The sequence below is a fragment of the Acomys minous genome (genome assembly GCF_964271855.1).
Source record: "Acomys minous genome assembly, chromosome: 17".
NCBI classification, from domain to species: domain Eukaryota; kingdom Metazoa; phylum Chordata; class Mammalia; order Rodentia; family Muridae; genus Acomys; species Acomys minous.
Window position 1 is genome coordinate 38,041,025 of NC_140500.1, and position 27,501 is coordinate 38,068,525.

Here is a 27,501-nt window from a genome sequence, read left to right on the forward strand (position 1 = left end):
TATCATAATGTTGTACTTGTAGGTTTCTAGGACCCTCTGGATCCTTCTACTTTGCCATTCTCCCATGCTTCTCTCATCTAGAGTCCCAATAGGATGTCCTCCCCTCTGTCTCAGTTTCCTGGTAAGTGAAGGCTTTCGTGGGATCCGCCCCTTGGGCTAATATGCAGATATAAGTGAATATATACAGAGTGGAGAGTGGGATATGACTTTCTCACGTACTCTGGTGCCTCACCTTTGACCATGTCCCCTGGAGGGGGAGACCTGGTGGCACTCAGAGGAAGGTCAGCAGGTTACCAAGAAGAGACTTGATAACCTATGAGCATATACAGGGGGAGGTAATTCCCCTCAGGAATAGTCATAGGGGAGGGGATTAAGGGGAAAATGGGAGGGAGGGAAGAATGGGGGGATACAAGGGATGGGATAACCATTGAGATGTAACAAGAATAAATTAATTAAAAAAAAGATACAACATGATTCTTTTAAAATGATGATAACAGATAGGTACATGGTATTTATGTATCAATAGATAGATAATAGACACACAGAAAAATAAACATGAAGATAACACAAGATGTTTGCTCTCTTGCTTGGTCTTAAGGAATGCAATCAATTGATGGAAAGCCACATGTTTTTATATATGATAGAGCTGTCACTGAATTTTTTTGTTTTGGAGACAGGTTCAACCATGTACCCCAGGCTGGCTTAACCTCGCATATTCGAGGATTGCTGGTGTATAGCACACATAGTCAGGGGTGCTGTATTTCTAAAAATGAGAGAGAGAGAGGGAGAGAGAGAGAGAGAGGGAGAGAGAGAGAGAGAGAGGGAGAGAGAGAGAGAGAGGGAGAGAGAGAGAGAGAGAATGAAAGAGACAGAGAAAGAAAGAGAGAGAGAAATGGTAGATAGTAAACCAATGATTTTATAACATACTGTCTCTAATGAGAAACCTCTTTTGATTTCTATTATTTTATACTCTAAGTTGATCATAGAGCCTGAAAGGAACATCATTTGAGAATTGAAGAAAAATCAAGATAGCATGAACCGTACCTTCTTCAGCAGAATACACCACGGTGGGGGTACTGAAGGGGCCTTCACCTTTGTTATTGAAGACACCCACTTTAACCTCAAAGGGAGAGAATGGACGCACACTCTCATTCCTGAACACATATCTGGAGGCATCAGCTGAAGCCAGCACAGTCAGCATCCAGATCATTTTGCCATGTGGCCGAAAGGCTACCACATAACCAAAGCCTCTGCCATTCTGTAATTCCTCAGGGACTGTCTGGTGAGGAAAAGAGGCCATATTCAGAACGCATAGTAGTTTGGTTAAAATATTAAAGGCTACTCCCCAATTCTTGCCTCAATTGATTCAAATATTTAAGAGTATTTCCCTCACCACTTTATACTGGGTTTTATTTTCACAAGTCTTTTAGGGCTATACTTTAACCTGCCCAAGATTTTCATGTGGTACCAGAGTAATTAACAGTCCTGAAAAATGAAATAAAGATTTGCTGTGGTGAGTTGGGCTCTGGGGAGGTGGACTCAACTCTGAAACAGCTACAAATGATGGCCAATTAACCACAGAGCTCATTTCCTACAAAACAACCCTTCCTCCATGCACCATCTAATAGTCAGTTTCCTTCAGTGCCAAATAGACAAAAAGAATTCATAAAAGAGGGCCATCTCTGTTCAGGCAAGATTCTGCCCCTCAGGAGAGACTCTGAGCTCAGCTGGGAGGGAGGGAGAGCTTTCTTTCCTTTTTCTAATGGGACTCTGGGTGAATGAAAGGCTTTTTATTTCAGGGGACATTGTCTAAAATCTTTGGAACACATTTCAAACCCTTGTTGAAGCTCCCACCTCCTCTCTCAAAATCAATTTTTAATAAATTGGTGACTAACCTTCCTCCAGGTTGTTTATAGAGAAATACCTCATAACCCAGCAGCAAAGCCAACTGCCAGGAAATTGTTCTGGGACACTCAATCTATAGCTGGCAGATGTTTTAAATCAATTGGCCATGCAGCAATTCAGAAAGAAAAGAAAGACTGATTTCCTCTGAACCAGACTTCCTTATTGGTTTTTTGTTTTTTGTTTTTAAAACTTGCGTTATCTCCTCTCTCATGATTGTTTTTTCCTGTGAGCAGTCAAATTAAAACTTGCTTTAACACTGGGTGGCCAAGCACCTTCACTTCCTGATAGCCATTAATAGATTTCTCAGAAACAGAGGGGGACAGTTTTTGGCTTCTTGTCATATGGAGGAATATAACAGAATAGCCCAGACAAATGCATGTCTCTTTGGTTCTGTCATGGATTTACCTCCCAGGTGATAACCAGTTCAGACTTGCTGCCTCCACCACCACTCACATTAGCCGGGGTGACCTCAGGGACTGCAGGAGACAAAAAAGAAACTAAGTTATTTCAAATGCTTATGACAAATGGGGGTTAGGTGATGCCCAGATGGAGCGACTCACTGTTAGTGAATACTTCGACACATGCCCCTTTGTTTTTGGAAATCAGAAATAACGCCACAGGGGGAGCACTGTACTGACTTGAAGAAACAAAATGTCCCAAAAAAATTGCTATTAATTACCTGTTTCTGGTTCAACAGGGTATACACATTACCAGATACTACTGACCAATTGTTTAGCGCCATCCTTAAAGACCTAGGAGTTCCACAGAAGAAGAAAGGACTGAAAAAAATCTGTCTTCATGCTTGGTTAGACCTTTATTAACCATGTGGTAGTAACACAAAGGAAAGGTGGGACTAACTGTGCCACCTTACAATCTAGTGGGAGGGTGAGAGCACATGCAGAATGTCACAGAGAAACGTGGACAACACTCAATGATGTCGAAGACATAATAGAGAAGAGCAGTGGTGTTCTGGAGTAGCAGGTTGATCAGAGGAGTGCTGGGCTAATGGCTTCTCAGAAGAAGGTGAGCTTTGAGCAGGGTGTTGAAGGAAGTGGTGGACATAGGTTGAACCCTGGCTCACAGTGCTTAACCTCTCTGATGCCCAGTTTTCTCTGTAAAAGAGGGGAAATCAGACTCACTTCCTTTTCAAGATGACAGGGCAGATCAGAGCTATAGTTTTGGAGATGGGAGAAGAGAGCGTAGTATTAGTTATGCCGTCATATGAATGAAGAACTTCAGGAAGACTCTTTAAATAAGTAGCTGGGGACCTACAGCTGGTGAGTCAGTATATCTTATTGGTTAAATCCAACGATACATTCCTAGATGTATTCCCCCCCCCCCCATCAATTTCAAGAATAAGGTAGAATTGTTGGCCTACTTAGGATCTTGTTATGCCTTTATAAATCATTGTTACTCTCATGGCTGGGAACTCTATGGAGACCACACAACAGGATCCCCAATTTACAAGAGCACAATCTGGCCCAGCTGGGTATACATTACTTTCATCCTGTGTTCATCAAGCAAGCTATATGCAGCATAGTCTCATCATTTACTTGTGGCAATTGTTTATGTCCTAAGAAAATGCTAACAAAGATTTCTGAGGAAATGTTCTCTGACCATCTGATTTTTTTTTTTCTGACATATATGAAGACGAAAGAATTGACTTTTGAAAGATTTAAGCAGAGGTACTATATTGTTTCTTGCTATACCAATGGGCTCAATAGAGGACCGAGAAGCTGATCAAAGCTCAGTACTCCCACGGTTGAGATTCTGCTGGTCTGGTTTATGATTGTTATCATCCTTTAAGGTAAAAGGTGTGTAAAATATAGAGCTCATTGAAGCTAATGATCAGGAAGAAGTCATGGTTCCTCCTTAAGGTAGTGGTTCTCAACCTTCCTAATGCTGTAACCCTTTACTACAATTCCTCAGGTTGTGGTGACCCCCAACCATAAAATTGTCTTCATTGCTACTTCGTAACTGTACTTTTGATACTGTTATGAATCATAATGTAAATATCTGTGCTTTCCAATGGTCTTAGGTGACCCCTGTGAAAGTGTCATTGGAGTCCCAGGTTGAGAAGGAATGGGAGCTGCCATACCAGATGATATATATCTTGATGGGTACTCACGAGCCTCTTCTGTCCTCCTTCTCTCTGAAGGTCGACTGGGTTCTCCAATGCCAATCACATTCGCTGCAACAGTGCGGAATTCGTATTCAACCCAGGGGTTCAAGCCTACCACAGTTGCCGTGAATGTCTTCCCATCAACGAGTTCTGGAACTGAAAGAGATCAAACGGAGAGTGAGAAGGCTTAAAGAGAATCCACTTGGACCCACAAAATGCAGAGATGATTTTAGGAACATGTAACATCATCTCTAACAGCAGCACCACTACCACCTCCAGGAAAGGCATCACAGTTAGCCTCCTGGCATGGTGATGAGGAGGTCGAAACATACTGTATAACAATTTCACAAATTCTAGTCCATGCTTTCATTTTCTTTTCTGCTTCTGTGTTAGGTTCTTTTGTCGTTGTGATAAATACTTGGGAGAAACAGTCTGAGAGGGGAAAGAATTAGTTTTGGTCTACAGTTTTAGAGGTTTTGGTCAAAGGTTGGCTGGTTTCAGTGCTTGGGTACTGAAGCCAGGCAGAATGCCATGGTGGTGGGAACACAGTAGCTCAGAGTTGGAAGCCTCCTAGTGTCTTGCAAACAGAGAGTGTCAGGAAGGCACCAAAGACAGGATACTTTTCAAAGGAGTACCCCAGTGACATACCACCTCCAGCTAGATCCATCTCCTATGGTTTTGTCGCTTCCTGAAGTAATGCCATTAGTCTAGGACCAAGCTTTCATCACATGACTCTTTGAGGCAGATTTCAAGTTCAAATCATAACACAGTTGTTGCTGTCTGCAGTAGGGATATTTTTTATCTTTCTTCTCTCATTCATATTAATGCTATATTTCCTTTTTGTAAAATTTTATTGTCATTTCTCTTAGGTTTTAATCCTTTCACCTATCCTAACCCCTGTCAATATTTCATTTTTCCCTTTGAGATGAGGGAAATTTGAGGAAGAAATTAGACAAACAGGAATTCTTGCAAGCAAAATACACATTCCTTTAGTTGCAAAGGATGGATGTGTGACCTTGATGATGTCTTGAGGGAGAAATAAATGTTGGGTCCAATTTTACGCAATTTATATAAATTGTATTGTTGATAATCTAAAGTTTCATGTATTTGTTTAATCATTTTACAGCCTAATCCCAGCCCACTCCCTCCTTTCCTTCCAGTCCCACCCTTTTGCCCCCTCTCCCAGAGAAAGGGAAGCCCCCAAGGGGTACCAACCCACCCTGGCATCTCAAGTCACGGTAGGCCTAAGCACATTCTCTCCTACAGAGGCTTGGAAATGAAGACCAGTTAGGGCAAAGAGATCCAGCGGCAGGAAACAGAGTCAGAGACAGCTCCTGCTCCCATTCTTAGGGGACCCACATGTTGACCATCGGCTACATATGTGTAGGGGGTCTAGGTCCAGCCCATGCATGTTCTTTGCTTGGCTGTTCAGTCTCTGTGAGCCCCCATGGGCCCAGGTTAGTTTACTCTGTAGGTCTTCTTGTGGTGTCCTTGACCCTTTTGGTTCCCTCTATCCTTCTCCTCACTTTTCCACAAGACCACAGATCTCTGCCTATTGTTTGGAAGTGGGTCTCTGCATCTGTTTCCATCAGCTTATGGATGAAACCTCTCAGACGACAACTGGCTCCTGTCTGCAAGCATAGCAGAGTATATTAATAGTGACAGGGGTTGGCTGTCTTCCATGGGGGAGGTCTCAAGTTGGGCCAGTCACTGGTTTGACATTTCCTCAATCTCTGCTCCATCTTTATCCCTACACTTCTTTTAGGTAAGACAAATTTTGGGCCAAAGGTTTGATGGGTGGGTTGGTATCCCCCTACCTCCAGTGGAAGGAGGTAGCAAGTTTAGGCTCCATATCCCCTGTGACTAGGAGTCTCAGCTAGGGTCACTCCCACAGACTCCCATAGAATATAATATTTGTATTAATTCTTTGTAAATTTCATACTATATGTTTCTATTACATACCCCCGATTCCTTTAGTTTGACACATCTCAGAACTGGTTTTCTGACTGTAAACACTGACTTTCTGTGGATTCAAAGAGGTGTTTTAGGAATATAAGAAAAATGATCATTGTCTTTACTATGCTAACCAACAGATCTCTGTAGAAGTTCATTTTCTTTTTCTGTTAAAGAGGCCTAGTAACCAAATTTGAGTGCAAATACAATAATTTTACTTTACCATTAGAATCATATATCAAAAGTAGAAAACATGTAAAGTGAGAATAATTTAATGAAACATCTTTGACCCTTGAAGACTTTGTGTCTTATGGTATCAGCAACTGATGTCTGACTTGAGTGAACTGATGTAACAAAGAGAAAGTGAGAATTACTTCACTATAATAATGATATGCTACTACTTAAAGTAACAACAGTGTAATGGTTTGAACCTGAAATCTCCATCAAAGGATCACTTGATGGAATCTTGGCCCTGGGGTACTGAGGAGTGACTAAACCTTAGGAAGTGGATCTAGCTGGAAGTGGTATGTCACTGGGGTACTCCTCTGATGAAAGTCCTGTTTTTGGTGCTTACCTGTCTCTCTTTCCCAGAAACCATATTTTTGAGTTCTGACATACCATGTCCTCTCTACCCTGGCATTCTCCATAGCTTCAGGCCCCAAGCCAGCCAACCCTTAAAACCATGAACCAAAATCAATCCTTATCCCTCTTAAACTATTTCTCACAAGTATTTGTCAAAATGACAAAAGAGCTTGATACCTGAGGAGAAAAAAGCGGGAAAAAAAAAGCACACTAGAGTTTGTGGAACTGATTAAAACATTTTCATGCCTTGTCATCTCCAAATTAATCCATGTACAGGTGAAGGCAGCAAGGCAAAAGCCTCCACACAGTTCTTAGGTATTTTATTCTAGACAGCTGTCCATGAACCTTGCAAATACTGTGATTATAGATTTGCATTTTCCACTACTTTCCAATGCGGAACACTGTAGTATAGAGGTGATTTTAAGTAATACACAGATCAATGCATTTTATTTTTGTAAATAGCCCCGAGCTTGTTAAGAAAATAAAAATACCCAGCACAGCACACCAATCATTTCATAGATTAAAATGCTTAGACCCATGACATTAATATACATTAATGTAGAGGAAAACACTAAAGAAAGCATAGTAGAGCTGGATTGTGTCTGGGAGACACAGATATAATGTATCATTTGTAGCTGTGTTGGCCTAGATGTATCCCAGTTCTTCCATATTTCATTCACAGGCCATCCTAGAAGTCTCTGGTAGACACCAGCACTCAGCATGCAGTATGATACCTGTGCTGACTGCTTGCCAGCCCACGGAGAATGGAGTCCTCGCTTGGATCACATACATGGTGATGGGGCTGTGGTTGTCAGGTCCAGGTCGCCAAGACAGCTGAGCAGTAGTGTCTGTGATTTCATCTATGGTCACGGCCTCTGGAGGACCAGGAGGGCCTGGGAGAGAGCAAGGTATTCAGAAGTGGACCATGTACTCAGATGGCCAAGTATATAATCTACTTACTTAAATGGGCTATTGGCTTACTCCATCATTTATTTACTTACATATCTATCCTATAACTTCTTTTTGGAAATCAGCTGGGTAACAAGTGACTTCTTTAGCTTTGAAATTATAGCAATGAACTGACTCATTCATTCTAAGCCCGTTTCTAGGAGAGGATGTTGAGGCACTGTCTGCCCTCTTCACTGTATCCAGAAGCTGCATGTGCTTGCGTGCAAAGGGGCTACTGTGAAAATGACCAGTTTTCAAGGGTCACAGGACCATCCTTCTGTTTGAAGTAATTTTAAAACTAAGCTGGAGACTAACGTCCCTCTGGAGCAGTTTCTATACATTATACCTATATTTTTCCTACTTATCCTGCTGACGGTTATTGCTTCTCTACTTCCATGGACCTAAACAGTTGGAAGGGGTAGAAATCACACCTACACGAAGGTCTGGAGATCCTACACAGAGGGATGGGAAACAATTCGCAGGTGAAACAACAACAGGGTCAGAGTAAAGATCCAGGACACACCTAGTTGTCAGTATTAGAAGCTGTGGCCAGACAGTTAAACGAACTTTTAAAAATGTAGTCTAAATGACAACTGACCACCTTGGAAGAGAAGGTAGTGATGAGAGAACAGGGTGACAAGTCCCATATTTGTTGGAGAGACATAAGAAGGATTCCCAAGATTTTTTTCTGATGCCCAATTTAGCAATCCAGTGTGTTCTCAGAAGATTCCTGGGCTGTGGCACAGGGACAAGGTAGAAAGGACACCTCTCGTGGAGTGGTGAAAAGTTAATGGGAATCCCCCAGGTAAGACTTTGTTCTGAAATTCACCCTTTCACCTTTATGCAATACTCTGCAGTCTCTCTGCTTCTTTAAAAAATCACTTTTATGGATTCACAGGTGAGGCTAAATTTATCTTCTTCCCCCCGACTCCTGAATGAAATGTCTGCAAATGTGTATGTTGGAACTGATTAATTTTCCATGGTGACATTTCAGCATGGCAGTCTAATGCCACCTAGACAGAGCTGAGGTAACCTTTGGTCTTTACTCCTAATAACCAGGTAAAGTCCAGAAGACAATATACACCCCTTTGTACCCGAGCAGCTTTATCCTCCTAGTATCTCTGCCCTTTTTCTGTGAATGTTGTTTGGGAGCCTGTAGACTCTACCACAAATAGAAGAGTGTTCCCTTTCAACTGCTCAAAGAATTAAATCAATAGGAAGTATCTGGGCCCCTTTGTGGCCACTGTGGAGGAAGGAAATGAAGGGGGTGGCGTGGGCTTGTCACCGGAGGGAGGAAGATGCTTTTAGGGCTTCTCTCATCCTTTATCTTCCTGTCACCCAGCTCCACCATTGCATAGCTGTGCTCTTGGGGACGGTCTACTGTGTGTTAGGGAAAGTGGACCTGTTTTTAAAAACAACAAAAAAGTACCCACTGATCAAAGTGTAAGATGTTTTTGTCCCAGCACTAGGAGAAGTGGTCTGTTGCTGGTGTCTGATTTCTTGCTCAAGGAAGGGAGGCTTACTAGAGGCCATGAGAAAGTTGCAGGTTAAACAAAGGAGCGAAAAGGTCCAGAGTCAACATACAAACCCGCACTCATTCCAAATACAAAACCCTCTTAAGGGCAGTGAAGTACGTTTCCGTCTCCCCACTGCAATGTGCATGAAAGATGCAAGGACAGAGCAAGAGGAGAGAAAATAAAAGACTGTGGCTTTAGGTGTCATATTAATTTATTGGCTTTATTAACTGATGGGGCTACACTTTCTTTTAGACTGCGTTAGCAAATTCCTCTTGGTATCCAGTGATATTTTCTGTGAAATGAAGTATACAATATCATTTAAGAACTTCAAGTACCACTGATTTAAATATTTATTAGTCTAATTTATTGGTTTTTAAACTGCTGATCTGAACATTATCCTAATTAAATAGAGGATAAATTACCAGCAACAGAATTCTTTTGTCCCTAAGGGGAGAGCAGATCAGCTCTAGTGTATTTTAAAAATGGAAATAAACACATTTTTGTAAGTTATTCTGTAGGCAGAGCTACCGGAGTTGAAAATATAATTTTTCATTTTTATCTGGCCTTTATCTTTATGGTTCACTTTTTTTGTGTGTGGCAATTAAGAGGTAACTAAAGCAGTCATAACAGGAATGAAGTTTCTCTTTAACCTCTTTTGACAATTAAGTTGCTAGTTCCTGTGCAGCTCCCCCTCACATCTGCCTGGGCCATAGAGCAATCCTTTCAATTGATTCTCAAAATACCCTGTGCACTCAGATTCACCCTACCCCTGGAGCCAGGGTTTGTATTTTAGGCTCAGGTAGATGGCCAAAAATTCCCATTGCCAACAGTTAGGAATTCTGATTAATGGCTTTGAGGCATATGTTTAATTTGATGATCTGGGTTAGCTTTTGTTTGTTTGTTTCTGTGTTTAGCAGAGTTGGGTGTGGAGACCAAGGCTTCAATGCTGTACCACGGACCTTTAACTTCCACCTGACTGCACACTTAAAACTTAAAAAAAAAAAAAAAAAGTTGGGTGCACAGTTTCACAAAGCTTTTAATTTTCATTATTTTTTCATTTTGATGGGATAGAGATTGCTCAATGGTTCAGAACACTGGTTGCTCTTGTGCAGGACCCATGTTCTGGTCTGAATATCCACATGGTGGCTTACAAACATCTGTTACCCCAGTTCCTGGGGGATTTGCCACCTTCTTCTGGTCTTTGTGAGTACTGCATACTCACTCTATACAGATACAAGCAAATAAAACACCATTCACATGAAATACAACGACAATTCCCTGTTTCTTTTTGCTGTTGGTAGGATGTGGTGGCACACATCTGTAATTCCAGCGCTGAGGCTGTAATTCCAGGCTGAGGCAAGAAGATTGTGAGTTTAAAGCAAGTTTTTCTTTTTAAAAAATCCTAAAAGTCTTTTATGAATGGATGTGAAGCCTGGAATTTTCTCCAGCTGGTAAACTCTTTTAGGGTAGCCGTAGTTGCAAGGTTTAACTTAGACCATGTCACTAGTACTAAGAATCTGCTCAAGGTCTGTGTTCTGTATGAAGTGCCCTCCTATTCATGACATTCCACGCACATGAGTGTTTCCTTATCAAGTCATATTTTAAAATCAAGGCAGCCCTCTCAGAACATGGTCCAGGAACAAAGTTGCATTAAGAAAATGCTGAATGCTTGTGAGAACATTCCATAAGAACACAAGAAAAGAGTTTTGTGACCTCAGCTTCTTCAAAACACAAAATTGTTCTTGGAATGTGTCTTTTGTTCTCCCAGGTATAGTGTCTAGGTGTGGGTTAACTTCACATTACTCATTACTGCTTGCTGGTATTATTCAATTAAATGTTTATATGCCTCTACAGAAAACATGCTTTTGCCGTGTGTGGGTTGTCCTTGGATTGTTTACATCTTGAACCTATAAGAACTTTCCTTAGGTGATCTTTCTTAACCCTCAGAGTATAAGTTGTCTGATGCACTGAATGAAGTTGACAATTGCATGAGACTTTCAGACTGCCTCATTTGTTGGCTCCATTTTCCCAGATCCTACCGCCTCCAGAGTGGTAAACACAGCCATAATAACATTAGGGGGAAAAAAGTTTCCTTAAGCCCCTGCTATACCACTAGCCTAAAACACTAATGTGGTTCAGTCCAGATGAAACACAAAAGGGCTAGTTGTGTTTTTTACCTAATTGCTTTTGTCAGTCTAAAAGTTATTCTAGAACATCCTATCACCTGAGTAGTCATAATTGGGGCACTCAATGGGAGTTCTTCTCATTCTGAGAACTAGACCTACTCTGTGCACTTTCTGCTTGTCCATCTCTTATGAGAAATACATGTTCAGGAAACATTTGTAGACTGTTAACCACAGTTTGTAGTGGTTAGCTTTTGCAGTTTTAACATAATTCAAACCCACTTAGGATGTCCATTGCTGTGGCAGAGTACATATCATAGAAATATTGAAAGCGTAAAAAATAAGCACTAAGAAACAAAAATAAAAGTCTAGTACCTCTTACGATCAGGTCCGCAGCAGCAGAGAGTTTGTCCACACTTGTTTGGACCATGCAGACATATTTCCCAGCATGCTTCAGTTGGATGTTTCGGATCATCAAATCACCAGCTGAATCCTGCTGATAAAGTAGAGGAAAGTGGCTACAATTACTTTTTAATGAGCCCTAAATATCATTATCACATGAAGGACACTATGACTAATGGATTTATTTTACACCGGCTGATGAAAGCATTAGTGATGCAAGCCATGGCTATTAAAACTATGTGAGCCAACCTGAGAGATAAGAACACCAATGTTTTAAGAGAGCTTATCTTTTATAGGAGCTCAGGTGTCTGGATCTGTCTGCTTCCCCTGGTGGCATCACTCAAAGTTACACAATGTGGCTTCTGATCAAGCCTTATGGGATCACTTCAGCATGCTCTCAGCCTATTGCCTGCACTAGCATTCTGAGACTTTGAAATTCTATTTTTGGAAAAAAAAAAAAGGAGGCAAACCTACATTTGGAGGCATCTGCATCTTTCTGCACAACCCTGACTTGCAGCCAGCATTTTGATTGCTCTCAGGTTTGAATTAAAGGATTATGAAGGCCAGACTCTCTAAGGAAATCTTGAATCATCTAGTGTGGAATAGTGCTAATTTGTTTTCCAAATGCCAAATGCGTGTTTGATTAGCAGATGAATAGGACTAATTACATCCTAGTATGGATGCCTATGTGCCCCACAACCATTTCTACACTGCTCACCAGAAAATCACTTTTCATACATAGAAAGTGATCTCTCCACCAGACTGCTCCAGCTTGGAGTTTGGTTTCACTGCCCAGATATTGAGAAGCTTGGAGAATGAGGAAGTGACCATTTTGTGGGTTAGACCAGAAATGTTCTTTTGGAATCAAAACTACAGAACCAGAAGTTGGCACAGACTTTGAAGCTATTTCTCCAAAGAGCAGTGATAATGGGTGACTCTCTGTAGGATTTTGTACACACCCATAACTTTCCAATCTTTTAGCTGTGTTAACACACTCAATTCCCACATGTCCTATGGGGCAGGTTCTCTTGTTAGCTTATTTATAGATGAAAAATCTCTAACACAAAGAGGCTAAGCACCTTTCTATAAGCCATGTAAGTAGCAAAAGACAGTCAGTTCCAATCCCTGTTGTTTACTGTGTGTATGTTACGTATGGGCACATGTGTAAACATGTTTGTGTATATGCTGGTGCATGTCTGTGGTGGATACATGCAGAGAAGAGTACGACCTCATGTGTCACTCCTCAGGAATAGTCTAGTTTGTCAGTTAACACAGGGTCTCTTAGTGGCCTAAAACCTGCCAAGTGGATGAGGCTGGCTGGCAAAGGAGCCCCAGCAATCTGCCTGTCTCTGTCTCCTCAGCACGGGGATTGCAAGCAGGTACCACCATGCCTGAATTTTATATAAGTTCTGGGGTTTGAATTTATGTCTTTGTGCTCAACAGACTAGCATTTCACCAACTGAGCCATGTCCCTGTCCCAACCCTTGTTACTGATGATAATTATATATTCTCCAGAGAAGAACTTATTCCTATTTGAAAGCAACAAGTCCTCGGTTTCTTTTTGTTTCACTAAAACAAGTCACATGCCTATTTACTGGGAACAAGGAAAAAGTCAGGCGTGCCAACTGTTGCCACTAGGATTAAAAAAAAAAAAAAAAGAGAGTGAGAGAGGAATATGTCTTGGAGGCAGAGCCTCAGTTTGGAGACTTAGTTGCTTGGCCCCATCCCTGCTGTGTGATTTCATCTAAGTCTCTTAATCTGTCTGCCTCTCAGTTTATTGACCTTTCAAAGAAGGATGCCCTCCCTACCTGCGATGTTGTGAAAATCAAATGGGACTGGATATCTCTGTGAAATCCTTTCACAGACTATGAAGCATAGAGTAAATTTAAACTTGTCTTATTGATGGCTGTGATCAATTTTCTTTGTGAAATAATCATGTCAAAGACCTTAAATCTAATTCAGGAAGAGCTGAGATGTTTTTTTGTCTGAAAGTTCTTTTATTTATAACACTTGTGTTCGCATCCTTTTCCACTATATACTGAACACATTTCAGTACAAAAATGGGAAAATAATTACTGGCTTATTTCATAGGGTTCCTGTGAGGATTGGGGAGCGCGTATATAATAAGAAGATGATTGATGAATGATTAGATGCCTTGCAAATAAAAGGAATCAGCATTATGAACCTAAAATAATTCACATGTTGGGGCTTTAAGAGGATACTTAAATAAAAACTAAGCTTCATAATGGAAATGTGTTCAGGGAGTAGGATACCATAGTGATCTTAAGGTGAGCAACATATTTACTTTAAAATGGAAGCCATATTGATTTTAGGGTAGGAGCTATGTTGATCTTAATGTGGAAGGTATATTGACATTAGGAAAATATTTTTATCCTGTCTCAGGGATTCATTCTATTCACTAGGGGATGAGTGTCAAAGAAACTTACTGTAAGTCTACTTCAACACATAGCAACCTACTAACACAATTTCATGGTTCTGTGACTAAGAACGTGTCTTAGCTATTCTTAAATTTTGGTGAGATTTATAGCTTTTAAATCAAACTGAAAAAAAAAATGAAAGGATTGAAGTAAGAGTCTCACAAAGGGAGGCTCTTCTTTTCCTTAGAAATATCCAGATCAAACTGTTACTGAGGTCTACATTTATGTTTCTACCAAGCAGAATGAAATAGTAGCAGCGTACTTAACTCTTACTCCAACTGTGGTCTCTGTTCTGTTTCTGAAAGAGCACTAGAGGACATCAGAGAATGACAAAACAGCAACATTTCCTAAAACCCAATAGGCCAGATTTGTCCACCATTCTTTCATTATGCTGACTTGGGAAACACAGACTCAAGTGAGTCTGAGTGTAGAATGGTACATAGTTACCCTCTCAACTGTGAAATCCTAAAATTATCACCATGGGTGACCGTAGTGACTAACCTACTTCCCTCTCTTTGTTTGTTGCAATAGTGAATTGCTGATCCTGATGACTATACTAGTTGCACAGAGGAGAGAAATGTTTCTTATATGAAAAGCTAATGAGAACAATTATTATGCTTCTTAGTGCTTTTGTTTTTGTTTTTGTTTGTTTTTGAGATAGGGTTTTTCTATGGAAACCAGGATGGCCTACACCTCACTATGTAGCACAAGGTTGTCTCAAACTCAGATCCTTTTTTTTTTTTCTGCTTCCTGAATGCCGGGATTACAGGTGTGTACCACTACAGGTGGTTGAGTGAAAGCATGTCTGTGAATGATACGTGTCTGTGGTCCTTTGCTCTGTTGAGATGCTTCCTCTGTATCTCAGCTGAAATGGTGCATAATGGCTAGTAGGTCTGATTGGCCAGGGATCTTTTTCAGTCATCAATTGTCAACCCATGCTAATTAGCTATTGCTCATGAAAATTTCAGAGATCATATTTTTCATATGAATTTTTCTTACAATGTTGGTTTTAATGTGAAAGTCAACTATTCAGCTTAGTTGATAAAGGGTTGTCTCAATGTATACTACCCTGTTATTTAAAAAAAAAAAAACCTTTCAGAGTGTACAGCCATTAGAGTTTTAAATGTGTGTGTGTGTGTGTGTGTGTGTGTGTGTGTGTGTGCGTGTGCATGTGTGTGTGTGTGTGTGTGTGTGTTTGTGATACATATGGGGCTAAGTATATTTTTAGACTTTAAAGTATTTGATACCATTAAGGCATTAAGGAAGTAGACTCATTTTCACTAAGCTGGGCTACATGAAAGAGGCCCAGAATGATTAATAATGGCAAAATCATACAGCCTTACTCAACGAATATTCCAAAAGAGAATCCTTAACAAACAGAGACAGCCTCTGGTGTCATGAATTAGCTTCTCTCCTGGGTATTCAAAGTGATATCATTTAAATATCATCCTTGAGGGAATAAAGAGAATATTCATTCAGATCTCTTCTAGTGTTCTGCAACTTTTTTTTCTTTTTTTATTCCCTCTATTTCTTTTTTTTTCTTTTTTCTTTATTAATTTATTCTTGTTACATCTCAATGGTTATCCCATCCCTTATATCCTCCCATTCTTCCCTCCCTCCCATTTTCCCCTTATTCCCCTCCCCTATGACTGTTCCTGAGGGGGATTACCTCCCCCTGTATATGCTCATAGGGTATCAAGTCTCTTCTTGGTAACCTGCTGTCCTTCCTCTGAGTGCCACCAGGTCTCCCCCTCCAGGGGACATGGTCAAAGTTGAGGCACCAGAGTATGTGAGAAAGTCATATCCCACTCTCCACTCAACTGTGGAGAATGTTCTGACCATTGGCTAGATCTGGATAGGGGTTTAAAGTTTACCGCCTGTATTGTCCTTGGCTGGTGCCTTAGTTTGAGCGGGACCCCTGGGCCCAAATCTGCCTAACATAATGTTCTACTTGTAGGTTTCTAGGACCTCTGGATCCTTCTACTTTGCTATTCTCCCATGCTTCTCTCATCTAGAGTCCCATTAAGCTGTCCTCCCCTCTGTCCCAGTTTGCTTCCTCAAGACCCAGCTATTCCTCTACTTGGAATATACCCAGAAGATGGTCCAGCACACAACAAGAAAATTTGCTCAACCATGTTCATAGCAGCCTTATTTATAATAGCCAGAACATGGAAACAGCCTAAGTGTCCCTCAGTAGTAGAATGGATAAATAAAGTGTGGTACATATACACTATGGAATACTACTCAGCTATTAAAAACAAAGAATTCCCGAAATTTGTGGATAAATGGATTGAGCTAGAAATGATCATAATGAGTGAGTTAACCCAGAAGCAGAAAAACTTAAATGGTATATACTCACTTATATCTGCATACTAGCCCAAGGGGCATGTCCCACGAAAGCCTTTACTTACAAGGAAACTGGGACAGAGGGGAGGACATCTTAATGGGACTCTAGATGAGTGTTCTGCAACTTAAACTATACTAAACTAGGCATGCATGTCATGGGTTAGGTTGAAAATATATTCTTCCCCTAAAAGAAAATATATTCTCAATATATCTTATAGAAGGAGTTCTTAGCTTCAGGGCATTTATAATCCACCTAAAGGGGTACACATGGGAAGAGAAGAGCAAATCAGTATATCATATTTCTATGGCAGTTGAGGGAGAGTAGTGCCTTTCAAATTATAGTCTTCGTTTTATACCACGGTGCTTTCTGATTTGTCCTTCTACAAAGGCAACCACCAGAGTGAATATTCATTACCAATGGGAATGTAAAGCTGTGATAATACAGAAAAATAATTGGGGAAAACTTTTCCAATGGACAAATGTTGTTCCCAGATTTAATCTTCTCTTGGCACATATTCAATGATAATGTATATATTGTCCTAGAAAGTAAGGCATTTCAAAAATTGAAGTATTTGGAGTCAGATCCATGGAGATAATAAGTCACCTCTGTGTACTTGCAGAATCAAGAAAACAAATGCCAACCTTGTGATGATGATTCTCCCATAGGAGCATAGAGTTACAGTATCAGCTGAAAGGCGTACACGGAAACTATCTTTAAGATACTTCATTAACCGCGTGGTGGTTTGTTATATAGTATGGGAGTAGAGCTTAGGCTGTGGAGTTCAAAGCTGAGTCTGTTCACTTAGCAGATGTGGAGAAAAGGCACTTCATATTACTCCTTCGACCTTCACTTCCCTTCTTTACACACAGTAGTAATAACTAACTTGACATCAGGTTGGCTATGCATGCTATATATAATACCACTTACTCAACCAATGATGCAGAAATGAATCAAGAATTCTGTGAAATAAGAGGCTTCAACAATGACTTTACATTTGTTTGCAAGTTAATCCAAACAAATTAATTTGGATCAGACTGCAGAACTCTTGGTGTGCTATTTCCTCTGGATAGTATGACATTAATACTTACCCCTCCAACTCTTTCAAAGTGGTCTCCATCTTTGTCAAAGTCTATCAAGTGTCCATTAAATGACCAAGTGAACACAATGTCCAGCGAGTGATCATGTGTCACCTGGCATGGAAGAACAATGCTTTCTCCCACAGTGACATCCATGCTGGAAGGAGGTACCATCACCTTTGTTGGGTCTAGAATTTGAAAGAAAACAGCAAGGGTTGTAGATGCAGGCCAGTGGTAAATCACTTTCCTTACACACATATGTTAAGCACTAAATGCAATCTCCAGTACCATCAAACTCCCCCTAGCCATCACCACAAACAAACAAACAAACAAACAATTCATCAGTTTGTGTGGCAATTCAGTGTAGAACCCTTTAGAACCTACAGCAGCAGGAAAGTACTTGGTTTGATGCTCTCTCTTAAGCTGAGATTACCCAGATTAAGTTACCTGAGATGCCCAGATTCAGACAGGAGGTTATTTTCAATATAAAAAGATAAAGCTGCTCTCTATGTACACTTTCACGGAGCAATAGAATTCAGCCCAGAAGCCATGAGGTGAGATCTCAGGAGACATGCACACAAGGGTTCACTGGCTGGCAGGCTGCTCTGAAAGATCCTATTTTTAAAAGGTTTGCATGTCTCCCTGGTCTCACTACAAGCTATATATCTGTTTCATACTGTCAGGTCCAAAGGAAAACGCCTCCATTCCGGAGGTTAGACAAAAGCCAGCATTCCTTCAGGAATTTGTGAAGCCAGTTGCCTGCTACAAAAAGGAGCCATTTCCCTTATCATTAGCAGAAGGGACAAATGGCTATTTGTGGTGTCTGTTAGCATACCAGAGTGCACGCTGGCCTCCAGGCTCCCTCAGGAGCACAAATAGCTGTTACACATTCCAGAGTCCATGCCAACATCCTAGCCCATCTCACCCTTCCCCCACGCTAATGTTCTAGCTCGTGGGCTTTTCTTCCCCCAGCTACTCATTCTTCAAACTCAGTTATTTCCACAGTGCTCCCTCTCCCTTCTTCTCACTCTCTTTGTCTTCTCTGTCTCCCGCCTCCGTCTCTCTCCAGCCCTGGTTCTCTCAGATCCTGTCTCCTGGCCATATGTCCTTTACTGTTTTCTCCCTTCGCTCTAGACTCTTCAATATGCGCCTTGTGGTTCTCTCTCCCATATACAAAATAAAAGCCTCCCCTACACCCAGACCACACAATGGTCATGCCACCAGTTTATATACATACAAGCAGGAAAAAAAAAATCTATGTTTAAAAATCTATGTAATTTGAAGCTTATTTGACTTTTGCATTTTGTTGTTGTTGCAAAAGTGTCTAGAATTGTAGTATATCAAAATGAGAGGAAAAATCCAGAAACTGGACAACAAATCAAAGCAAAAAAAAAAAATTTTCCACAAAAAGCAATACCAAACCACATCCACATAAAACTTCTGTTTTCCCTTGATCTTAGCAGAAGATTGAGAAGTAGTGAAACTATCCTTTTTTCTTTAATTTCTTCCCCCCCCAAGGCTCCATATAGTGAGTTCCAGCATATCCAAGGCTATGCATAGAGACCCTGTATGAGATAGATAGATAGATAGATAGATAGATGATAGATAGATAGATAGATAGATAGATAGATAGATAGATAGATACTATAGTTCTAAAAGTTACATTTAAGGAGGTGGAACAATTTAGGTCAGCCTCTAGGGTGTACTAGTCCCCATCTATTACAAGAAAGGGCAGACCTACAACTCTTTGGGGGGCCCAGTCTTAATTTTATTATTTCATCCAGAAAAAGACTGACTCAATACAGCCAAATACTGACTGGTGGAGAAACCAGGACAGTAAAGGATTGGAACGCTCCTCAAGCCTTGATCAGCTAGCTGTTTTAGTGAACTGAAGTATAGGTCTGGACAGTGGTCAATGAACCTAAAACTGAATGAAATAAAACAGAATAGTGCCTATGAGGAGTTGTTTTAAAGTGTGATAATAATGATGGCTACTCCCGCCCCACGGATGCATCTAGATGAGGAACCAAGGAGCCTTTCCTCGTGATTAGGTAAGAAGGTTAGTTTCTTTGACTTTTTGTCTTACTAGATGCTACAGCCTCCCTTGTAATTGCTCCAGAGAAAACCCCAGACAAGCTTTAGGAAATAGCTATAGCTTCCTGTTCCAGAGGGCTATTCTGTATTTTACAATTGCTCATCAATGGGAGTTGCATTTTACTGACGTCAGAAGAAAGAGTTCGGATTTCTTAAAATTCCATGGCTTCATGCTTTTACTACCTGTGACTTGACATTGACTCTGTAGAGTTTATTACAAAAGTTCTAGAAACAAAGAAAAGGTATTTATTCTTTGGGGTGTTTTCTTTTTGGCCATTTTTTAAAATTTTATTTTTAATTTATTCACTTTACATCTCAACTGTAGCCCTGCCCCTCATCTCTTTAGGCAGAATCTCCCCCCATCTTCAGGCTCAATTTATTCAGTTGACTGAAACACTGTAAACATGGTAAAGGAAACCTCCTACTCCTTTTATAATATATAAATAGGGCCAGGCAACCTATCTGGTATAAATGAGGTTTATTTAGGGGAAGAGGAATAGAGGAGTAGACAGGCAGATAGACAGAAGGGGACAGAGCCATGGCGGGGCGTGGGGGAGACTTGACGTAAGGGGTTGCCAATACCCTAAAAGCAGGCTAGTGGATTCACCCCAAAACCAGGGCCTTAAATCAGGCCCAGGGCTTTAAGAAATCAGTTGCCCACATAATTCATAAAGTAGCTAATGCTTATCACAGACTCTGGAGCTGGGAGAAACAAAACAAAACAACAACAACAACAACAACAACAACAAAAACAGGTATATTGTCTTTATGTCCTATGTCATAGTTAAAAAAAAAAAAAAGGCAAGTTTCTGGGCCTGGCTTCACCAGGTCCTCCTCAATCCCCACACCTCCCAATAAAAACTAAGTCTTAGACCCTGTGCAGTGTTCTCCTGTCCCCTTTATACTGAGCCTGAGCCTCAGGCTTCTAGGTGCCAACCTTCCAAACCAATGGAGTCTGCTCCTGTCATTTTAAGGTTGAATTGATATGAATAATGGCTACTCTTTTATTCCCCTCTAATGATTTATTTCTTACACGTGGTGCAGACATAGCACAACATTCCTTCCAACTTAATATGTGTTTACTTATATCTTTATCAAGCTATTTCATAAGCTGTCATAATCAATTTATACTTGCCCCTTTGAAATTAGTAGCCATTTTAAGGGATTTTATTACAAATATAACCACAAAAGTAATGAATAGCACAAAGAAGGTGAAACCTGTATATTGCTTCTTCAAAATAAAGAATAATAGTTTTGGGCTGAAGATGTGTCTCATTGTTCAAGAGTATGTTCTCCTCCAGAGGACCTGAGTTTGTTCTGAGCATCTGTATCAGGCAGGTTATAACCATCTGTAACTCTAGCTCCAGGATTATCTGCCACCTCTGTCCACACCCACACAGACATGCATACATAATTAAAATTAAAATGTTTACGAGAGTTATTAGTTTTCAATGTTACCCTTTACACTTTTTGTTTGTTTGTTTTATTTGGGGTGAAACAAGCTTGCTTAGCAGAGAAGGTTTGTCAATTCTTAACCCACATGTGGTTGTTTACAGTGCTACAGAGTTTCACAAATGATGTCAGAAAGTACAATGGTAACAAGCAACCAACAAAGTGGTCATGTCCACACCTCGTAATCGAAATCTGAATTCAGTCGTATTTCTCAAAGGTCTTTGCAGTAAACCAAAGTATTGTTTTCATTAAGAATGAGATACCACACAATGGAGATGTGGGAAGGTTTATTTGAGGGAAGGCAAAGGGAGAGGAGTTAGGACTGAGTGGGCCATGAGGGTAGAAAGAGAGACAGAGACAGCGAGACAGTGGGAGAGAGAGGTGGGCAAAGGGGGCACCCCCTAGAGAGAATGCAAGAGAGAGAGAAGTAAGAGAGAAAGAGGGTAAGATAGACTAGGTGGCAGGTTGGCCTTTTTATATTCTGTCACACACCTGGTGACAGTAAGCGATGACATCATAAGTTGCTAGTCAACCTAGAGGTAGCTACCTATATGCTAACAACAATTGCAAACAATATTAAGTCGAAACTACCACCCTCAAAAACAACAACAAAGAAAACATAAATTAAATATCCTCCATATTCATAGAACTGTTTCAGCCTGCCTCTAAGACTTATAAAACTATTTATTAAATGTACTGCTTAGATTAAAATCTGTGGTAGGAATTTTGAAATAATATTTCATGGAAGACTTTTCATTTGGCTCTACTTTCCTTTTAATTGACAATCATTGTGTGTGTGTGTATATAGACAGTATATATGTATAATGTGAGTTTCCTTTGTTTTAATACACACTTATATTTAATATATTTTAATTATTTTTTCTTCTCCCCCAACTCAGAACTCTAGAACTTTCCTACCTTCCTACCCACCCAGCTTTATGTTCTTTATTTCTTTCTTTCAAAATAAAAAAATAAAAATCAATTGAACAAACAAACCAACAAAAGCACCAAAATGAAGCTCAAAGCAAACAAGCATAGGACCAACAGGACACAAACTGTCCAGACAAAATAAAATGAAACAAAAAGTTCACCAATCCAAACAAACCAAAGAATGGAGTTTGTTTTGCATTGGCCAACTACTCCTGGGCACAGGACATTCCCTGTAGTGTGGATATACTCCACTAGAGGAAACTGATTTTCCATTTGCCAGAAGGCATCATTTGCAAATAACTTCTTAGTTAGGAGTGGGAACCCATGCTCACTCCCAAATCTTTGCTAGGACCATGCCTGTGTGGGCTTTGTGCAATATACTGGTGCACGTTGAAGAGACTGACAAAATAATAAGAATCATTATTAAGACCCTTAGCACCGTTAAGCACTCCACATAGCATACCTCACATATTCCTAGTAGACAGCATTATTATCTCTGTCTAATAGACAAGAAGATTGATGACCAAAAGAGGATAAGGAAGTGTGTGTTGTACTATCCTCCTTTCCTTCATGTAGCTGAGAACACAAGATCAGTGCACAAGTCTTGCATATCAAAAGCCTAAGAGCATAAGGCAGCAATTTGCACTCCTTATTATGTGTAGTCAACTGAAGATATTTAAGTACAGATGGATTCTAAGAGCTTATAACACAGGACACAAATATTATGTAAAGGTAATAGACCTGTTGCTACAAATAGATACCACATAGTGATTCCTAAAATGCTACCTCTAGTGGTAAGCCTACATGTGAAATTTAGGAGAGTAGAGTCAAATGTCCAGACTCAAGACCATAAAACTGTTATTCCCTGACTTTGTTTAAGATATCCACAAGGAATCTGCAAATATAACAAAATCTACATATATTTGAAATCGTGTTCTCTTCTCTATATAAATTCTTGCCTTTTGTGTTAGAAATTGTACCTATGGCTTTGCATACCTTGTGATACCAAGTCACATCCTTAGCACATTCAGGGATCTGGAACAGATTTTTATTAATGAAACTCTAATGCCTGTTAGCCAAGGACCAGTGGGGTTTCTCACATAAAGGATTGTGCTGGCCAAGTTGCAGTACTGACAAGAGCTAATTCATTAATTTAGTGCTTGTTACCAATTCATGGTCTGAGCTCTGAAGTAGCAACAATCAATGCAAAGTAAGTCATGCATGTCCACACACCAGAGAGGTCTCCCAGGGACCAGAGAAGATTAAACTAAGGAGCTTGAAAACCTCATTAGGCCCTTGGTTTTATCGGTGTTTACCTCTTCAGCACTCTTGTTTACTGTGTTATGAATTCTGATGCTTTTACTTGATTAATTTCCTTAAATTTGAATACAACTGCTGTACACAAATAAACAGATGGCTTCCTGTGAAAACAAACTGTCTCCCTTCCTTTGGTTTTAATTCATCAAGATCACGAAGGACCTGTATTTATGACTTCTGTTTTGACAAGTCACTCTCACTATTGTTCTGTGCACAGAACTCTCAGAGGCAATTAAAACTCAAGATGCTGTTTGAATCTGGTTGCAATTAAGTGACAACAATAGGTAGGACCAAGTACACCCTCAAACATCCAGTCTGTGGTTGTTTCGGGTTTCCAACATGGAGAGTGACAAATCCAAGATGCTCGAGCACTGATGCTGACACTTATTTACTAACTGCTTAAGCTACTAAGAGCTTATAGAAATTATTTTATTTCCTGCATTGATTTCTAGATAGACCAATTGCTTTGTTTTAAAGAATTTAACAACCACAAGGAAAAGTTAATAATTAGACAAGTAAATAATCAGACTAACAAATGAATGTGTACATAATACATATCCAAGCCATTTTATGTGCTGACTTGATGATGGGTAAAAAGGCATTTCACATTATAGATATTGCCTGTAGAAACAAATGGTTTTGGTCATACAAGAGTAATAACTACACAGCCATGTTTATTGTTTAACTACCATAAACAATGGTTTTTAGGGGGTGCTGGGGGGATTTTTAAGACAGGGTTTCTCTGTGTAGCCTTAGCTGTCCTGGACTTGTTTTGTAGACCAGGCTGTCCTCAAACTCACAGAGGTCAGCTTGAACTCACCATGTGAGTTCTAGCACATGCAAGGTTATAGAGGGACCCTCTCTCTCTCTCTCTCTCTCTCTCTCTCTCTCTCTCTCTCTCTCTCTATCTCTATCTCCCTATCATCTCTCTATCTACCTACCTATCTATTCTCTTAATATACATAATGACATGTGGTAGAAAGGAAGGGAAGCATAAAGAAGGCAGAGAAGGGCATAAGGATTGAATATTTTAAACGTCCATGATCCACATGCATAAATATGCCACAATAAAATGAGTCATTTTATAGCAAATAAACACTAATTTTAAAAGTACTTTGTGCCTATGAGATAGTAATTCCATTAAAACTTTTTTATGTGCCTGTGTGTGAGTACAGGTATTTGCATACCTAGAACATGTGCAGAGGCAAAAAGTCAACTTTGCGTGCCAGTCCTTGATTTCTATCTTGTTTGAGACCGGATCTCTTTGTTGTTCATCTGCGCACACCTGCCCAGCTGGTCTGTGAGACTCTGGGGTTTCTTCTATTTCCAAACCCTGTCACACAGTAGGAGTCCTGGGAGTACAGGCATACCATGTGTGTTTGGGCACATGAATTTAGATTCTCCTTTTTTCATGGCAACAACGTACTCACTGAACCTTCTCCTCAAGCCCAATGACTCTAGTTTTGATGTTACTTTTTCAAGATTACATTTTCCATTTCCCTTTACAATTTCTTTTCATTTCAACCACAATGCTAAGATATTCACGTGGTGCCTATCAAGGAAGTGTGTGTGTATGTGTGTGTATGAGTGTGTAAGTGTGAGTGTATGTGTGAGCAAGTAAATGTGCTGTGTATATTTATGTGCTCATGTATGAGTGTGTGAGTGTGTATGTTCATTTATTTGTGTACGTGAGTGTGTGTGTGAACATGTGTATGTATGAGTATGTGTCAATGTGTGTGCAAGTGTATACCTATGTGAATGTGTTAGTGAATGTGTGAGTGTGTGGATGTGTGTATAAGAGTGTATGGATGTGTGTTTACTCATCATGAATCATTTGTTAGCAAATGTCCTAACTGTGATGGCTGAGATGATGGGGTTTTTTGTGTGTGTGTGTCTTCTTTTAAATTATCATTTCTTTTTTTAGGAAGGAGCTTTAAAAAGTATGAAACTCTTTAAAGGTGTGCAACTTGCCAAAGAGCTAATAGCTAGTTTTACTTTTAATGACTTAAGGGAAAATGGATAGAGAACTGCTTTCAATAATAAATGCCACAGCAAAAGCTATTGATGGATGATAATAATAATGCTGGAGTCACATACTTGCGGGTAATCTTCAACACTTTTTAGTTGGCCCCTATTTTTCAATAAAAATAAAATCAATGCTGGACAAATTAATTTATCAATTCTCTATAAGATATATATCAAAAAGGATGTCTTAAATATTAGATGTAAATCAAGATTCTCAGTGAGTCAAACTGGACCATGCTTTTTTAAAATCTAGGATGAAATTTAACAGGGATAATTGCAAATGGCTGCACTTTTAAAAGTTAGCAACCTCAGTAGATACTGGAGGATTGGCAGTGCCCAAAGACAAGATGAATATTTCATAATGTGAGGTATCCATGTAGCTGCCAAAAAAAGTTAATGAAATCTTGGGCTGCACTCATTGGCTATGTTATTCCAATTTAAGGATGTAATAGTCCAGCTGTATTTTGCATTAGTCGGGACATAGCTAACCACTACTCTCCTTTGCATTTACTGACAGATGAGCACACCCTTGCTACTGAAGGATCCAATACATTTAAACAGCAAAAATCACCCTGAGTGTTCAGTTCAAGAAAGCAAAACAAAGAGAGGCATGATGGTAGCTTTTAAACCCATGAAAGGTTTATAAGCAGAAGCTTAGCTGCCTATTTTGTATTTGCCCACAGTAGAAAAGACTGTTTTAGTCCTGCATAATCTTTTCTAATCATTGGATCTTTCTAATGGGAAAATGGGTTTCCTGAGGGAACCACGAATCTCCATTTAGAAAGTATTCAAAGGGATGAAAGAACCATCAGAAATGGACACAAAGTGGCACTGATGTCCAGACAGGCTGGACAAGATGTGTTGCGCCTTGTATTTGTGATTTTCTCCTTCCATCAGCACCTAACACACAAAGGTATCTGCCTGGCTTCTCCACCTTATACCATTTCCCTGCTGTGGCTGGTGGGCAGTCTGTGGGAAGGCATTCTGAGTTTACACAGAAAAGCCTGTCTGAACCAACGACTTCTACGGTGGCTATCAAACGACCCTTTGTGGCCACCATTCTACGTACATATGCCAGGAGACATTTTACTCCATTGTACTCTAGGGAAATGTGTTCCTATCTCTCTGGTGTACTTACTTACAGATATTGACAACAACTCATAACTCCTTGTTTTACTCAACAGTTTGTGGGATATTACTAACATTTTTTTTCACTGCTTAAAAATTTCTCATTTTGGCCAGTGGGAAGCTTCTGTCCTATTGGCATTTTATCACTGAGTATTTATTTACACTGTGATCCAACAACATGTTCTAGACCTCTCTTGTATGAGTGTGTGTACCTACACCACACACACACACACACACACACACACACACACACACACACGTGCACAGGGAGAGAGCAGGGGAGAGGGAGAGGGACAGAGAGAGGGAGAGAGGGAGAGAGGGAGTTAATGCTTGTTATTTTTGAGCTAGGCTGTGCTGGGTTACAGCAGGCACATACACATGTAGCCACACCCAGCATTTCTCCCTCTTATCTGTGTGGTAGGGATTGAAATCATGCCCACATGCTTTGCTTTGACAGCAGTACTTACCAGTGATTCCTCAGTTCTAAGATTATCTTACATTTCCTTTTTCTATATCAATATATATATATATATATATATGCATATATATAATCAATCACTTCTCCAAGGAACCCTGGTGTTTTTTAGTTGACTATCTTTTTTAGAACCCAGATAGGGAAACACACACACACACACACACACACACACACACACACACACACACACACACTGCAATACATACACAAGTAACACACATATCATAAACATTTATAGCTTTAAATATATCTTACTTTTCAAGTAATTCTTTATGGTCTTGAGTTTCTTCTTGTGCTATTATGCTTATCAATAATCCCCTAACCCTGCTGGCTACCTCCTTTGCATCATTTTACGCCTACCCATGATCATCTTATGCCTACCCATGATTATTTTGTGTCCTAGATTCCGGGCCCACAGATGCACTCATAGAGCTTTCCAACCCATCTCATCATGCTTCACAGTCATTCTGATTTTTCCTTTGTTCTAGGAAAGGAAATGAAGGGAAGGCTATTTATTTAAAATTTTAACATATAAAAAGTGAAAGCACATTACCAGGGGCTAGAGAGATGGTTCATCTGCTAATGTGCACTACCCACAAGCATAAAGACTAGCATTTGGATCCCCAGCACCCACATAATGTCAGGTCAGTGGGCAGCCCCACTAATT

At 40.1% G+C, this 27,501-nt stretch overlaps 1 protein-coding gene across 10 annotated transcripts in view; it reads right to left on the reverse strand.

Annotated features, from left to right (window-relative positions):
• Positions 1-27,501, reverse strand: part of LOC311588645 (contactin-4) — a 980,815-nt gene that overhangs the window by 17,847 nt on the left and 935,467 nt on the right. For 8 of the 10 annotated variants that reach the window (XM_084766525.1, XM_084766522.1, XM_084766524.1 and 5 more), the window contains 6 exons: positions 17,426-17,601; positions 11,526-11,646; positions 7,297-7,455; positions 4,034-4,183; positions 2,311-2,381; positions 1,045-1,279 (listed from right to left, as the gene is read on the reverse strand). In XM_084766525.1, coding sequence (XP_084622651.1) covers positions 1,045-1,279; positions 2,311-2,381; positions 4,034-4,183; positions 7,297-7,455; positions 11,526-11,646; positions 17,426-17,601 — 912 coding nt within the window. Of the gene's footprint in view, positions 1-1,044; positions 1,280-2,310; positions 2,382-2,700; positions 3,018-4,033; positions 4,184-7,296; positions 7,456-11,525; positions 11,647-17,425; positions 17,602-27,501 lie in introns of those variants that run through there. The other 2 variants (XM_084766531.1, XM_084766523.1) reach the window with 2 other exon arrangements.